This window comes from Uranotaenia lowii, chromosome 2 (genome assembly GCF_029784155.1).
Source record: "Uranotaenia lowii strain MFRU-FL chromosome 2, ASM2978415v1, whole genome shotgun sequence".
NCBI classification, from domain to species: Eukaryota; Metazoa; Arthropoda; class Insecta; order Diptera; family Culicidae; genus Uranotaenia; species Uranotaenia lowii.
The window spans coordinates 362890383-362907565 of record NC_073692.1 but is presented as its reverse complement, the minus strand read 5'-3'; the positions used below and the strand labels follow the sequence as shown (position 1 = coordinate 362907565).

At 37.9% G+C, this 17183-nt stretch overlaps 1 protein-coding gene across 1 annotated transcript in view; it reads left to right on the top strand.

Annotated features, from left to right (window-relative positions):
• LOC129740905 (ecdysone receptor-like) overlaps window positions 1-16961 on the top strand; it is a 618558-nt gene extending 601597 nt beyond the window's left edge. Inside the window, exons 6-9 of the mRNA XM_055732554.1 lie at window positions 1970-2280; window positions 2365-2511; window positions 2584-2736; window positions 4880-16961. Of these exons, the coding sequence (XP_055588529.1) occupies window positions 1970-2280; window positions 2365-2511; window positions 2584-2736; window positions 4880-5692 (1424 nt within the window). The 3' untranslated portion in view covers window positions 5693-16961. The remainder of the gene's footprint in view (window positions 1-1969; window positions 2281-2364; window positions 2512-2583; window positions 2737-4879) is intronic.
• Window positions 16962-17183: the final 222 nt, after the last annotated feature.

Below are 17183 nucleotides of genomic sequence, written 5' to 3'. Positions count from 1 at the left end.
TATCGTCTTGGGGGGCGCAGAGAGAGTGCTCACTTTGGATATGCAGCGAGAAAAAGACTTTGCTAGGGTGACATCTCGCGTCGACTTCAACTTCCATGTCGTGCCAGGAGTCATCGTCAATGAGCAGTGCATGGAAATCGGATTTAACAGCAATTAGAACTCAACCTCCAGTGTTCAAAAAACAACTCAATCTGGTCCAAATATCTGACTCGAGATGATACGGTCGTTCAACCATGTTTCTGTGAAAACGACGACATCGTAGCAGGAACAAGAGTTGGCGAGCAGATAATCTGCTAGACAGGAGTTTACAACCCCGACATTCTGGTAGTACATGGAGAGAATCATAAGATTCCATCGCAGAGCTAGAGCCTCGAATGCTGGAAGGGAAGGAACCATCAGGAAGAGGAGAATGGTCATTAGGGCCATACTTGTCTGAGCTCACAGGGTGGAGAACCCCTAGGCCACAGACGAACTCAGGGCCGGGACGACTGATGACGTTGACGGGAATCATCCCGACTGATTCGAAGGGAGTAGGGCTCTCCGTAGAACCTGATACGTTGATAAAGGCCCGGTGATCCCGGTAATAAAGGCCCAATGTTTGTTGAGTTTATTTATTTCACACACCGTCTTGGATTCAAATATCCTACAGACTGATCTTAATATCTAAGGTTCTTAATCCTATGTTTAAACATCGTTTTGAACCCAGTAAAATCCAACAAATTGTTCACAACATTAAAACACTGAAAACAGCTGGTCAAAAGATTATTCTGTCCGTAAGTAGTGCGGTGAGAGCGTAACGAATGAATGATCGCTGCACTCTTTCGATTCGAAGACTCCAAGATGTATGGTAAGGAGCCCACACACAAGCGGCGTACTCCAATACACTTCTCACCAAGGAACAGTACACAGCTGTGAGAGTGTATACATCCTGAAAAGATTGTGAATTGCGCCTCACGAATCCAAAAACAGAGAAAGCCTTCGCTGTGATGGCACTGATATGATCGCTGAACGTTAGTTTTTTTTATTAACGATGACGCCCAGATCGTTCATGGAGCTGACTTGATCGATGCTGGTACCGTTGATACTGTACTCGAAGCAGACATTGCGCATTGGACTGACGGCGACTTAAAGTTATGGACTTGCATTTTTTTATGTTCAACTGCATCCCATTTTCCAAGCACCACAGGAGAAGCTCGTCGATGTCAGATTGAAGAGCGTGGCAATCTAGAACCGATGAGATTATTTTGTAGATCTTAAGATCATCAGTTTATAGCAGCATACAGGATTTCAGACGGAAAGCCAGATCGTTCACAAAAAGAACAAATATCAAAGGGCCTAGAATACTGCCTTGCGGGACACCTGAGGCCAAATAAGAAATACGCGAACGTGATGTATTGATCTTGACAAACGCTCTTCGATCGGTCAAATACGATTGAAGCCATTCGGTCATCCAAGGGGGAAGACCCATGTGAACCAGCTTTTCAATAGCGAGTCTATGAGGAAATTTGTCGAAAACATTACTGAAGTCAAAGTAGACTGCATCCACTTGTCGACGCTTCTCGATTTCGGTTGATAGGAAGTTGGTGTAATACATCAGGTTTGACACTGTGGATCGCTTCTTAACGAATCCGTGTTACCAAGCGTAGTATGTTGATAGGCGTCAATGGCAGAAGTAGAGCTACCCAAGGACCCAAGGAGGGATGTGTCGCGTGGTAGAAATTCATCGCGCGAGGGATTCGCTCATGAATTCGAAGGATACTTGCTTTATTAGCGTTTTCAGAACTATCTGAAATCAAATGGTTCAATCAAGATCAAGCATTTTTCATGACCATAAATAAACAGTTTTAAAACAAGCTGTATATAGAATGCCACAATAAAACCATAATAAAACTTTCAAATGCTATAGTTAGCTAAATCTGTGTTACTTGGGGCATGTACTAATTTACCCTGTTATCTTTTGTTTTTCTAGGTTTCTTCCGGCGCAGCGTGACCAAGAATGCGGTGTACTGCTGCAAGTTCGGGCATGCCTGCGAGATGGACATGTACATGCGGCGGAAGTGCCAGGAGTGTCGACTGAAGAAGTGTCTGGCGGTGGGGATGCGACCGGAGTGTGTCGTCCCCGAGAACCAGTGCGCCATGAAGCGAAAAGAGAAAAAGGCCCAGAAGGAGAAGGACAAGGTACAGACGACGGCCACCGTTAGTACAACGAACAACGCCTACCGGGCCGAGGTCCTGCCGGTGCTGATGAAATGTGATCCCCCGCCGCACGCAGCCATTCCGGTGAGTTGGATGTGTCCAAATATTTGACGAATTGTTTATACTAATTTCTCTGTTTTTTTTTATCTATTTTCATATGTGATTCAGCTGCTACCGGAAAAACTGCTAAACGAAAATAGGCTAAGAAACATACCTCCGCTGACGGCCAACCAGATGGCCGTCATCTACAAACTGATCTGGTACCAGGACGGCTACGAGCAGCCGTCGGAGGAAGATCTCAAGAGGATAATGATCGTGAGTTGGCTATCGCCAAGGGAATTCGGTCTAGGAACCACTAATGTTTACAATTTTTTTTTGTTATTGTAGGGTTCCCCCAACGAGGAAGAAGATCAGCATGACGTACACTTCCGGCACATAACGGAAATCACAATCTTAACAGTACAACTAATCGTGGAGTTCGCCAAAGGACTGCCAGCATTTACCAAGATTCCACAGGAGGACCAGATTACGCTTCTTAAGGTAGGTGTCTTATTCTTTAATAGGGCCAGGAACCTCCCCAAAAAGCAGATCGATCATAACCCGCTCCAACATTTGTTCGTCCCACATATCGGGGTCGCGATTACCCGATACGCGTGACGACCCCTCCCTCTTGCAACTGAGTACTGGTACCAGGGAACCCAGTCGCACCACGTTTGTGCCACACTCGGCACGCAGCTCATCGGGGGTCTGGCTTTTTTTTTAGTTGATGACCCAGGTGGTGAATCCTTTTTACGGATTGCATTCCAAGGCACGGCGAGCGACCGAGCCCCCCCAGTATGCTACTCTGGGTCCATGGGTGCAATTGGATGACTTATGATATTAACTGCCGTTGGTTCCAGCTCCTCTGCAGGGCAGTCATGATCCGGGTGAACCCATCGCCGACCGCATGCCAAGTGTTGGAATCCGCACACATCCTCTGTACAACGTTGTCTGCTGTCGTATCGGGCCCACAGGCGGCAAATATGGAAGTACGTACCGCCCGCACCGGACCTCAATCGTCACTTTGATTTGTACGACGCTCTTGTCCCTTGTTGCAGTTCGCCGACCTTTAATTTGGCTTCCTGCTCGAATATCTTCCAGTGGTTCCTGCTCGTTGACCATACATGATTACTGGCTCGACGACCTCCAATTGACTTTCATGCAAGTCTGAAGACCTTTCACTTAGCTCTTGCTTCGACAACCTTCCATGGTCCCTGGTCCGACGACCACCATCTGGCCTGGACCCGACGACCTTCCAGTGGACTTCTGGTAACGAATTCCTTATTGCGGCTCGACGATCTTCACCGGGATCTGACTCGATGACCTACTATGACCCCGGTCCTGGTCCGACGACCTTGTTTGGCTTCGGCTCCACGCTCTTCTTGTGGTTCAACGCCTCACCGGCTCGACCACCTTCCATCTGGCTCCCGGTTTGTCGACCTTTGAATTGATTCCGGTCCGTTCTCAATGGATTCGGCCAAACGACCTTCTAGAGCACTTTTCCGACTACCTCCCGCTTTTCCTGGCTTGTCGATCATCGCCTGGCTTCCGGGTCCGATTACCTTTCAGTTGGATCCTGATCCGACAACCTGGTGCGTTGTCCTTCCATTATCTTCCTGGCTGATTGACTGTCCACCTTTCCACTTCTCCATCTTTCCACTAGGGCTGAACTCATAACCTGTTGAAGCAGCACTTTGGGCAGTGCGAAGGAGAACCCTTGATAACTACGACGAGACGGACCTCAACGTAGTTCTACGTTTACGATCAGGTGTCAAGTAACCAAGCACAGACTATATTTCGCAGACTGCAGTTCACAAATAGTTTTCCGTTTCCGCGTTAACACATGATCATCCAGATCGAAATCCAGCTCTTCTCGTGAATCTTGTTTAGAATCACTTTCCAAAGTACTTTGAGGATTTTACAGAAAGATAGGCTACGAGCATTTCAGCAGAAAAGCAATGGATCAGGCGCTTTGTTGTTGACGCCATCAATGCGACTTACTATTGGCGCTTCGACCTGCGGGTTCTGTTGGTCATCGCTGGTCATCGTTGGTCATCGTGACACGGAAAAATAGTTCAAAATGTTCAGTCAAATGTTAGAGCTGATCTGTGCGATCTGTTAAATAAGAGCTGGTTTGGCCCGTCTTCCTGCGGCATTCTTGCGTTAGTCCTTGCATCACTAAGGTGGCGAGACATGTCGAACAGTAATCGGATATCTACAATGACGGTGGTTCTTCCGTCCTCTTTGGCTTGGGAGTTTGTCCAGGCTCTCTTATCTCGTCTGCAAGCTCGTTTACCTGCGTTGCTAGCTCCGTATAACGTAAACGGACTGCGGCTTTGGCTGACCCAATACATGGTTGTTCAATTCCAACTCGTCTTTCTCCGATCATCCACCATCCTCTAGGTTTTATCCGACATCTACCACACATTTTATCGAGAGTACCACTGTTTTCGACTGTTCCGTCTGTCGGCAGTTCCTGGACTTGAGATTGAAGCTGTATGAAATCTGTACTATAAAATCATAAATGTGGAAATTTTTGGATAATTTTGAGTAAGGGTGGGATTGATTACCCGTGGGAGATGACCTTGTTTCCAGCTAGTGACAAAAATACAAAATACTAACCGTCTGTTTTCCTTCAACATAGGCATGCTCGAGCGAGGTGATGATGTTGCGAATGGCCCGACGATACGATGCCGCCACCGATTCGATCCTGTTCGCTAACAACCGATCCTACACGAGAGACTCGTACCGGATGGCAGGGATGGCCGACACCATCGAGGACCTGTTGCATTTCTGCCGGCAGATGTACTCGTTGACGGTGGATAATGTGGAGTACGCGCTACTGACCGCTATTGTGATCTTCTCGGATCGACCAGGCTTGGAGCAGGCCGAACTAGTGGAGCACATCCAGAGCTACTACATCGATACGCTGCGGATCTACATCCTGAACAGGCATGGGGGTGACCTCAAGTGTAGTGTGATATTTGCCAAGCTGCTGTCGATCCTGACGGAGCTGCGGACGCTCGGCAATCAGAACTCGGAGATGTGCTTCTCGTTGAAGCTGAAGAACCGCAAACTGCCACGGTTCCTGGAAGAGATCTGGGACGTCCAGGATATCCCACCGTCGATGCAGGCCCAGATCAGTCACGATCCTCAACAACAGCACCAACAACAGCACCAGCAGCAGTCCTCCAGTAATAGTAGTAGTCACAACAATAGTAGTAATAGTAGTAGTAATAATAGCAGTAATAGTAGCAATAGTTTACACGGGCAGCATCAGCAATTAACGCCAAATCAGCAGCAGCAACAGCAACAACAGCACAGTCAGCTACAGCAGCAACAACAACAAGTCCACACCAACGGATCGTCGTCTTCTTCGGTGATAGGAGGAGGAGGTGTGGTGGGTGGTGGTGGTGGAAGCTCCGGTCTCAGCATGATGGACCACCAGCAGGTATAACTAGTGTAGGGAACGGTTTCCGCCGGCGGGCCGTCCACTCTTTCCATTCCATTGCTGGACGGATCCGCTGCCGGTGAAACCGGATCACCGCCGGTCTTCCCCCCGGAGGATATCTTATTTATCGTAGGAAGTTAAGAGGTCTAAGATCTTGAAATTAGTTTTTTCTTGGTTCTCAAGGATCTATGCGGCTTTTGTAGCCGTCGCGATCCTTTTCCTATCATCTGCTTTTATTTATTATACGTTCTTTTTTGGACCTGTTATATTCTTGCCATTTCGGGCGGATCGGCTGTTCCCCGTTTGATTGGGATCGATCCGTTTCGAAGGGGGATCCTAAGGCGGGTCACACCAAGGCATTAGTTAAAGTGTGTTGTCCCATGGCTTAGGACGCCCACCAGGCAAGTGACTGAATTGCTATTTTCTTGTTTTTTTTATAATCTATAAATCTTTCGACTAAGTGAAGCGTGCTTCACACAAAGACACTCACAAAATTTATCTATCTACAACATACAAACAAAAGAGAGAGAGACATACACATATACTGATAAATTGTGTTCTGTTACAAAGAAGAAAAAATAATGTGTCGTATTTATACTAAATATGACTCTTTTACTAATATAAACCAATACAAAACAAAATACTAAGCTAGAGAGAAACCTGGAAAGCTGCTAGAGATTTGGGCAAAATATCCCACTCGAAACAGGCACACACAAATAATTTAAATGAAACAACTGTTACAAAAACAGTTGATCAAAAGGATGCAAAAACGTACGCATACGCGCTCGTACAAGTGTAAGTAAGTTTACAAACTCCCTAGGACGATAAGAGAGAAGAAATTATAAGAAAAAAAAACAAAACAAACATTTGAAGATAGAAACAAAAAAAACCGCGTTAGCTTGGTAAGGAAAAAAATGCGCGAGACCGGAAGAGGTTTTGTGATGGCGGATGCGATACGCGTGAGGACTGGCCACGTGGAGAGTGAGAGGTTCACGAAGAAAGAAAGAAAGGTCAAAACATCAACAACAACCAAATGCTGCCAACAACCACAACTAAATAGTAGAGAAATTTTAAGAAGCATAAAACTCCTTCAAACAAACTCCGCAAAAGTGGTAACAAAACACTAGCCAGGATGATTTAACGAAAAACTTCTCACGAGAACCTCAAACACCATCAAACAACTACCATCATTAATTGTCGTCTCTCTCTAAAAAAAAGCTTAAGCCGGAGCTGAACCCCAGTTTTTTATATACAACTGAAAGGGTCACAACATTTCCACCACTACCATACAAAAAAGAGAAAAAAAACCAACACCACCTAGTAAAAATCAGAAATTTCAAGAAAAAATACAAACAAACAAACAATAGACGAAGAAAGCGGGAGAAAAACAAATCAAAAATCAGTTACGAATCCAGAAGAGAAGAAACAATAGATAGAGAGAGAAAACATCAACAAACAAACAACCAACATCAAACAACAACCCGTAAAGCCGCGTACACACACTCAACATTACACACGACCTCTTTCGTATCCGTTTGGCTGTGACTTGTTAATATTTTAAGATGAATTAAGAAGCAAAGGAGAAAGTAAGAAAGCAGAGAAGAGTAACGACGGAGAAGAAAAGAAAACAGAAACAAAAAAAAACAACATACCTTAAGAAAAATACCTGTAGAGAAAGAGCGAAAGAAGAAAGGAAGAATGGAAGTTTGAAATCCAAACAAACAATGCGCATAGAGAAACGATAGCGAAAATTAGCAACGGAGAGAGAAAATCGAATGAGTGGGCTTGAGATTGGAAGAGAACGAGAGTAGACTAGTAAAGCGCGCTCTATTGAGAGCGAACTTATCTTTTTTTGTAGGCAAAGTGGCGAGAGTGTGCATAACCAAAAGAGAGAAAGAGCGAGTTATAGAGAGAGCACATTCATCCGTACTGGAGCAAACAGTTTGTTTTGGAAGCAGAGAGAGAAAGTGACTTAGAGTAGTAGGAAGACTTAACACTCATTTTTAGTAAGATTCTGTTTTTTTTTGTGGAAAGATTGTACTGAAATAGGACAACACAATCATTCGGTATTGACCCTTAATGGACTCGGACAAATTTGAAAGGAACAATTTATTTTATTTAGGAATGCAATCAATATTGATTTATAGAAGACGAGACGAAATGTTCGATTAGGGACGATAGATTTTCCTCTCAAGAAGATCGATGAGGTTACTTTGGCAAGCATGAAGGATATGGTAGACAAAATTGAAATTTATGTAATTGGTTATTATAACTGGCAATTAGGTACTACTTTTTTTTTTTAAATATTTTGTTAAATAAAACTGTAAAAAATTTACATCAATCCAATTGGTTTAGTCAGAAACATTACATTAACACTTTTTTTTTGTTCTGGAATTTTGTAAATTAAAAAAAAAAACCTTTGCATTCTACATTGAAATGCCCTAAACAATTTTTCAGCATTTTTAAAACGTTAATGACTAATCAAGTAAAGACCAGGCACAAATATAGATGGACTTAGATTGGAGTCATATGTTTAAACAAAAAATAATAAGATCCTACTAGAATTTTGTAATTAGTACCTTTTTCGTCATGATTTTTAGGGCAGAAATTAATCAGTTGCATTACTTCAACAAATCTATCGATCTTGGCAAACGTTGAATTTATACCTTTTGAGTTATTTACAAGTAGCATTGTCGATTCTATTGCATAAATGCAGGCGATTTAATACTACCATAAATGTACCGCCGCTAAGTAAATCGCCTGCCAGTATGCAATCAATTAAATTTGAAATATTTTTAAAAATTCTGAAATGTTTGAGATAAGACTCCATAAATTCTTCTAATTTTCTGTGTGGTTTGTAAAATACCACATTCTATAAGGCAAGAATGATTACAATGATTCAAAGAGCTTTGAAAAGTGGTAATTGACAGCACGTGGCTTGACTAAAGTAACGGTTATCAATAGTGTGTTTGTATTTTCAAATCTGGTTAAAAAAAAATTAAAAAAGGAATTCAACTTGGATCTTCATCTTTTTAATTTTATTCTGCACCGTCTGACCGACTTAACGATTTTAAGACTAGGAAACCAATGAAAACTGCCACTTTTTTAACTTAGGTACTCTAACTATTTTCATTCTTTTGTTTCTTGAACGAAAAACTTGACAAAAGATAAATTTTAATCACGATTGACATACAAGTAGTCCCAATTGGAGTTAAGTTACCGGATAAACTCTACACTAAACCAATTATTTTGTATCAATCTTATCGTACAGTTTGGTTCGAACAAATCAATCGGGAAATCACACGTATCAGAACGTTTAAAACTTAGTGAAATTTTTACTTAGTATGCAATTTATTTCAAAATTTTACAACCCTAGCGAAATCGAGTATTGCTTACCGTTAGTCAATTATTGAAAATTAGTTTCAGACTTTAAAAAAATGTGTACACTTCCATTCGAATTCTACTAGAGCTTAACCCCAACTATTGGTTTCAGTAGAAAAATTGACAACTAAAATTCAGTCAAATTGTTACAATTTAATTTTCCCCCAATCTGAGAAAAACACAAAAGAAATAAACCGATGAACAAAAGTATTTTGGAAACGAAGGTGCCTTTAGTGAAGAGACAAAGAACAAACTAATAACGGAAGAGATAGTATGAGCAAAAAGTAAAACAGAAAAGATATGTGAAAAAAAAACAGTACCAACAGGACGGGCATTTTGCGAGATATAGAACCAAAACCTATAGTGAAGAAGCGAATCAACGGGGAATGGGTCATCGTTTGGTGTCGAAAAACGTAACGTGTTAAAAACGGAAGTCAAGAACGTAAAAAAAATCAGTACTCTCTTAGAAAAGGGTCGAACCGATAATTGCTGAGCGCAAAAGTTTGTTGGATTGGAAGACAACAACAACACCTGTTAAGATGGGATGGTGAACGATTGGAAAAAATGATCAAGCAAAAAAAAACAACAACAATGAGTAAAAAAACAGAAATGAAACAAATCTTTGCGGAATGGATGAATCGTAAAGTTTTCTATTGTTGAAGTAAGAGAAAATGAAATTCAAACAGAAAAAAAACACAAAACTTGTACAGTAAACTGTTAAGAAGACGACTAGAGAAAATGAGAAAAGCGAGCGAGTAGGATGGCAGCATGGCGAGAAAATTTGAAATAAAAACAAAATGAGATCGAGTGAGAGAGCTACAAAGTTTGTTTGCAAGATATGATGAGAAACATAAGATACTTCGCTTAGGAAAGAACTGGGATATGTGCAAAACAGAATAAGAAATTTTCTCAAATACTATCAATATTTGTATTAGTTACTATTATTATTGCTATATTATTTTATTTTATTTTTTGTAATAAAATATTTTTTAACAATTAATTTCGACTTGAGTTTTTATTTCCTGTTGTCTTTGGTTCGATATGTTGACATGGTTCTTAGTTTTGGTTTGAGTAATCTATCACGTGCCAATCGAGGAAAAGTAAGTTTCGATAATCCTCTAATTGGGTTCTCCCTTTTCTGGTTTAAATTTTTTTTATCATTATCCGCTTTCTTTGATACTTTGAGCTTATAAGTTATAGCTTTTGATGAAAAATAACTATTGCTTCATTTTCAAAAACAGTTGTTTTTGATATTTTTCACGATGGGCGTGTACGTATGAGACAGGAAAAACTTGCAATAGAAAATTACGGACAGCCTGCCAACAATCACGGTCGTTTTTTAAGTTGTTTTTCCCAAAATTTGTAACATGAAAGTTAAACAACTTACATTATATCACGAACACTACCAGAGAAATTTCAGACAATTGAGTTACTTTTTATTTGTTCATTACTTCCGTCCTTCTGATTTATTTTAGAGATACTTTGAGTGAACTTTTATCAAGACTTGATATTTGATAATTTGATAACCCCATAATTCAGGTATTACCCATAATGTTAGTTGCTTAAGGAAATTTAATAATTTAGTTTCATTGATTAATAAAACGATTTTTTTTACTGCTCCTCCTTTTTTCGAACAATTATATTGCCTACATAAAGGCGCTTAAAAATTAGATGTTCGAATGTATATTTTTCGGCAAAGACTTGATAAATAACATTCACAAATCACAATACTCAATATGCTGCTGAATTTGAATGATTTAAAAAAGAGAGTCCTTCGAAATTCATTTTTCAGAGGTCCCAAATCAAAAGTTTCTTTAGAATTTTTTATTTTCGCTTTGCTAACTGCATTCTTCAATTATTCATGATACTATCGAGATGTTACCTAATGTAATAGTGCAAATTAAAATTTAAAGTTAATTTTTCTGGTTTATTAAAAGGTTCTTTACTGCCGTTCCGAGCCAAATTGTCCCATGTAAAAAAACTTGCAAATGAGAAAAACGTGATTTATATTTCCAATTTTTCTCTCAAACTTGAAATTACAATTTTTCTGCCAAAAAATTTATTTTTTTACAACAAACTATAGAGAATGATTGAATTTCGTATAAGTTCAGAACAAAGTACATGTTTGTGTTTTTATTCGAAAGTTAACATTAAAAGAGACGGTTTCCAGCAAAAAAAGTGAGAATGACCCAAAAATCACATCGGACAGTTTTGCTTGGAACTTCAGTTTACAGGTTTGACGTTGAAATGTGTCATAAAAGAGTGGAATTCATAAAAAACAACCTTTTTTTTTTTAAACAGATTTCTTAAAATTTATGTTGTTTCTTGAATAAAACTAAACCAATGAGTGTTTTCGGTAGTTTTCGGTAAGCGCATTGGACAGGCCTAATAATTCGTCATAAGAGGGGGCAGGCGGTTTCGTTGAAAACCTGGACATGCGCGATGAAAAAAATTAGTATTTTCCAGGACACCAAAAAATTTATTGAAATGACATGCAACTCTGCTAAGATTGTATAAATAAAGGTGAAATACAGGTACGGAAGACGCCTTTAGTCTTGCAACTGAAACGAGCACAGCCTTGGCTGGCCTGCAGTTTATATCGAAAAACACCATTTAAAATATTATCTGACCAAAGACAATCATCGGTTAAACTATTTCATTACAGATTTTTTTGATGTTCTCATCATTTAGCTATAAAATCAGCTATAATTTAGATATTTTTTGAAAATCAGTCCAACCATCAGACCATTATTCAAAAGTCAGGACAATTCAAGCGTTTTCGAAAAATCAGGACGATCTCTCTTAAATCCGGACAAATCCTGAAAAATCAGAGCACCTGGCACCTCTGGTCGACATTTCTATATTTTTGTTCCATACGATGAGTGCGTGCAAGTAAAATCTTGCACGCAAGTAAAGTATACATTCTGGCGTTTTTTTTGGCCCGAGTTTCGGTGAAGATGGATAGCATTGGAATTTATTTGTTTGTTCCGAATGAAAACATTTAAAAAAAATGAAATTAATTGCTTTTAATAAAGAGATTGAATATTCTGTTATAAATAAAGGGTACCGTAAACTGGGGGAACATTGATCAATGTTTTAATTCATTTTCGAATATTTTGGAAGGAGTTGCTATTTTGTATCACTAAAATGTTTCAAAATACTTACTGAAATAAGGAGTATAAAGCATGATCATTGATAGCAGAATATTCAATCGACTTTTAAGGATAAAAGTTAATGTTTGTTACAAAACCAGATTATGTTTCGGGGTAACTTCGATTACTATGGTAACTTTAACGTATTTCAACATCTTCAAAATTATTGTATTGATGCCAATTAGCACTGAAGGCTTAAAACATCAATATCAGTAATTTTTTGTTTGGACTCAATTGCATTTTTTTAACGTTTTCTTTCAAAAACAAATATTATGTATACTCAAAAGATGGACAATGTTGCTCTACATCTAGGGGTAAAAATTATAAACATTTCTCATTTTTTTGGCCTCAAAAACAAATGAAGTTTTTCCTCCATGCGATTCCCTAGGTCCTCTCATTGTTCCCATGTTCTTTTTTTCTTCAAATTGAACCATTTTTACTATACGGCTTTCACATGGAAAATCCCGTTTTTTTTTCAATATCTAAAAATTATTACCAAATGACCTTAAAAATATCACTTAAACTAAACCTGAACAAAGTAAAAAGTTAAACTTCCAGATAAAACAACCCATTTGTTCATAAATGCCCAAATTTGATGAGGAGAGATGTTTGTTTGTGAACATTCGAAAAACCAGATATTTTAAGATTGTAAAATTACATTTTAAGTAGTATCAAAATGATCTAATAACAATCAAACTCAGCTTATTTGTAATTCAATTTTTAGGCTTTCAAACGTAGTTAAAAGTTTTCAAATATTTATTTTTTAACTTAGTTAATGATGATTATCTGCAAAAATTTCATGTTGATCAAAGTTATCCCGGAGATCAAAGTTCCCCCAGTTTACGGTACTCAAAAGATGAATAATGTTGCTGCATACATTTAGGGGCAACAATTATAAACATTTCTCAATATTTTATGGCCTCGAAAACAAATGAAATTTTACCCTCATGCAATTCCCTAGGTCCTCCCACTGTTCCCATGTTCTTTTTCTTTTCTTCAAACTTAAGCATTTGATAGGGTTTTGAGCCATTTTTTCTGTACAGGCTTTCTCAAAGAAAATGTCCGTTTTTTAATATCACAGAATGACCATGAAAATAACTTTAAAACTATACCTTTACAAGGGAAAAAAGTTAAACTTTCATACAAAACAACCCATTTGCTTCTAAATGCTATCATTTTATCAGGAGAGGTGTTTGTTTGTGAGCAAATTTTAAAATTACATGTTTAATTATATAAAAAAAATTCCAAATTCAAACCAAATTTAGCCTATTTGTAACTTAATTTATAGGCTTTCAAACGTAAAAAAAATCCAGATATTTCAACTTCAGACTTGGTTAGTGACGGTTATCTGCAAAAATTTCATGTTGATCAAAGTTCCTCCAGTTTACGGTACCTTAAACTGTAAAAAGGTGTGAAGTAAAGTAAATTGTTTAGTTTCAAAAGCTTCTATTCAATTGTGAGATGGATGTTTGGCCTTCTGAATCAAATACTTATTTAGGAAATTTTAAATATCTAGCTTATCTACAAATTTACATGTATTTTCAGAGCTTTAGATCCTGATGATTGGTTTTTGAGCACGATTTCGTCAGCAGGGGAGCAGACTCGCTTCGGAAAGAATCATTCGGCTGATTTTTTCCGAGTTTAACTTGTTGTGTGCAGATTGATTTTATCTTCGTTCCAATCATGACGTGATTGCACACAAAACGAAGAGAACAGTTCCGAATTGATGTTTTCCATGCCTCGCAGGAATAAAATCACACCAACGAAACAACAGAACGAAGCTTACCGTTCACGAATGCACACGAGCGATCGTTGCCCGTCGGACCGCGGACCGAGTGTACATTGCCTCGCACCCTTCTCCCATTCGTTTCCCGTTCCCTTGTATCTATTACTTTTAGCCACGCCCCCATGCGTTGTCCGATTGATGTGTTCGGCTGCCGAACGAAAACGATTTGAATTTTTAATTCGCAGAACTGTACGTTTGCTTCGCTGATGTTTCCCCCGATTGCTGTTTACTCCTGCCGAGTTTACCCGAAGTTTACTACCTGATGCTTTCCGAGTTGAACTTTCGATAGCATCATTGCAGTTTGAGTTTAACGAAATAAAATCGTTCTGCAAAGAAGGGCAAAGTGCGAGTATGTAGACTCGCGATTTTAACATCTCTGCAGGGGAGAAGATACTTGATCCTCTTTTCTTGTTTACATGGTATCTTTTTAGAAAAACTCGTCGCCTTTTGCATTTTCTGACAGCGTGTAATTTAAAGTTTGTATGCTCCAAAAATAAGAACGATTCTTGATGCCGTTGGTTAATTAGAAGTATTCTGGTGGGACATAAAAATAGTGATATTTTTAACATTAAGGGAGACTCGATTCTTTATTAAAGGAGACTTAATCCTGTATTCAGGAGGACCTAACCCTCGAAAAAAAAAATCAAATAATATCGAAAGATGAAAGATCCATTGACTATTTTAGGTAACTTTAATGCTCAGTTAAAAATTTATAAGTGCCAGAAAAAAGAATATTTTAAAATCTTCAACCCTAAAGTCATTGCACACTTTAAGGTGCTTTATGCTAATTTTAAGACAAAATCAGTTTTTTGAGTACTTTTTACGAAGCTATTATCTGGAAAATATTAGTTTTTGGATGAAAACTAGTGGTTCCATAATTGGCAATAATCACGATCTATTCAGAAAAAAATTATATCTTTTTGAATTTCAGGGATCAATGAAATTTTAGAGGACAGTTTCTGGGGAAAAAGGAAAGTTTTCCATTGCTTCTTAAATATGGCATTATAAAGTTCATATCACACTCTAACTGAAAAATTTTAAATTGATGAAAAATGATCTTCAAGTCACATTTTATGAAATTATTCAAAGAAAGGACAACTCAAAAAGAAAATTTGTTAATTTTTTTTGAGCTTATAGCATAGCTGTTTTGCTCCTTTTGGCACAATTTTCTAGAACAATTGTTTTTGTAAGAAATTTCAATTTCGAGATATAGCCAAGGAATCAAGTATCCTCAGAGTTCAAGTATCCTCATTTTCCCCTGTAGAAACATTCATTATCAAATAGGCCAATTTCAAATAAAATAGGTAGGGGAGAGTGGGGATACTTGATCCCCTTTTCTTATTTTCACCACCTTTTACATTTTCTGACAGCGTGTAACTTCAAGTTTATATGCTTCAAAAAATTAGAACGATATTTGAACCCGTAGATAAACTAGAAGCATTTTCGTGGAAGTGAAAAAATTGTGATATTTTTGAAGTTAAGGGAGATTTGATCCGTTATTCAGGAAGCCCTTATCCTTGGAAACAACACTAAGCAAAATCCAAGATATAATGTCAATTGACTTTTTCTGTAAAATTTGTTCTGATTTCACAATTTATAACTGTTAGAAGTAGAAGAAGATATTTTTATAACTTTGTCTCAACCCTAATTACATAGCATACTTAAAGGCGCTTTTTTTCTATAACTAAGAGAAAATTAATTATTTAAGCCTTTTTCTTCAGACAATTGTTAAATAAATAAAGTTATTGGATGAATATTAGTAATCTCGTAATCAGCAACGATCACGATCCATTCAAAAAAAGAATAAACTGTTTTGAACCCTAGGGAGCAATTGTACTCATAATGAACATTTTAGAAAACTTTTCCTGAAAAAAGTTGAGAGTTTTCAATTGCTTTGAAAATATGCTTTTATGAAGTTCATATTACACTCAAATGATTGATGTATTGAAATAAATATTCTGTTATACTTTTTCCATGTAAGGGACATCTTAAAGTGATGAAAAAAGATCTTCAAGTCACATCTTGTGAAATTTTTCAAACAAAGTTCAACAATTCAAACAATTACTTTGTAAAAAAAATTTGAGCTTTGAGCATTGTTGTTTTGCTCCATTTGGCACATTTTTGTAGAACATTTGATCTTTGTAAGACATTCCAGTTTCGAGATATAGCTAAGGAATCAAGTATCTCCAGGGATCAAGTATCCTCATTCTCCCCTATAGCCTTCAGGGATTTTATTTGGAAGGTTTACTTATATTTTTGATATATTATAAAATTGAAATCTCTATATTATCACGTGGTTTCATTTAGCATATTCTTTGGAATCTAGAGTCCGGGTACTGTTCGGAAGCGCCTGAAATTATACTAGAAAACAGAGATTGAAAATTTTCCGTTACAGACAGGAAACTTGCAACGTGTTTGTGAAGGTAAAGCATGATTTTTGAAACACATAAAAGTCCGATACGATTGTTATAATGATCCAAAGAATAAAACCGAGCTTCGTATAAAAGAAATCAAAATCATGTGACAATTTTGACTAACTTCACACACAATTTTTTCAATGCTGCCATTCCTCGCTCGATTTCTTTCGAAGTTTAAGTACAGAAATCCAAAAATCTAAATCGTTTATGATTCCCGGATCACTGAAAAACTTACGTAATTTTAGATGTAAGAATTAGACAAATTCAAATTTGATGTTAAATCATAGCATAATTTTCAGAATTAATACCAGCTAATGAAAGAATGTTTATCACCGAAAAATGACACGAAATATCATTAAAAGTTTTTAAAGATGAACTGATAATCCATAAAAAAAAGAAACACTCATCATCAAGTCGTCACCAATCCTATCGCCAATCGCTGCTGCAACACGCAATACACGTTTCGATAAGACTTAAGCGTTATCAAGAAAACTTATAAACGACGTAAAGAAAAACTTCTGTAAATTGTACTTGAAAAACCAACAACAACCACAAAAAGCTCCAATGAACGAGTCAACGAGACAAAAAAAAACCGCATTGAGATCAGTGACGATCGATTTCGGCGATGGAAAATGAGACCTAAAACAGCTGTCACAATGATATTTGATTTGCAAACTGTCAGATTTCGAACTAGTTTTGTTCGTTTGGAACAACAAATAATCGCACAACAGTTTTTCAAAAACTCGATTTACATGCTTAGA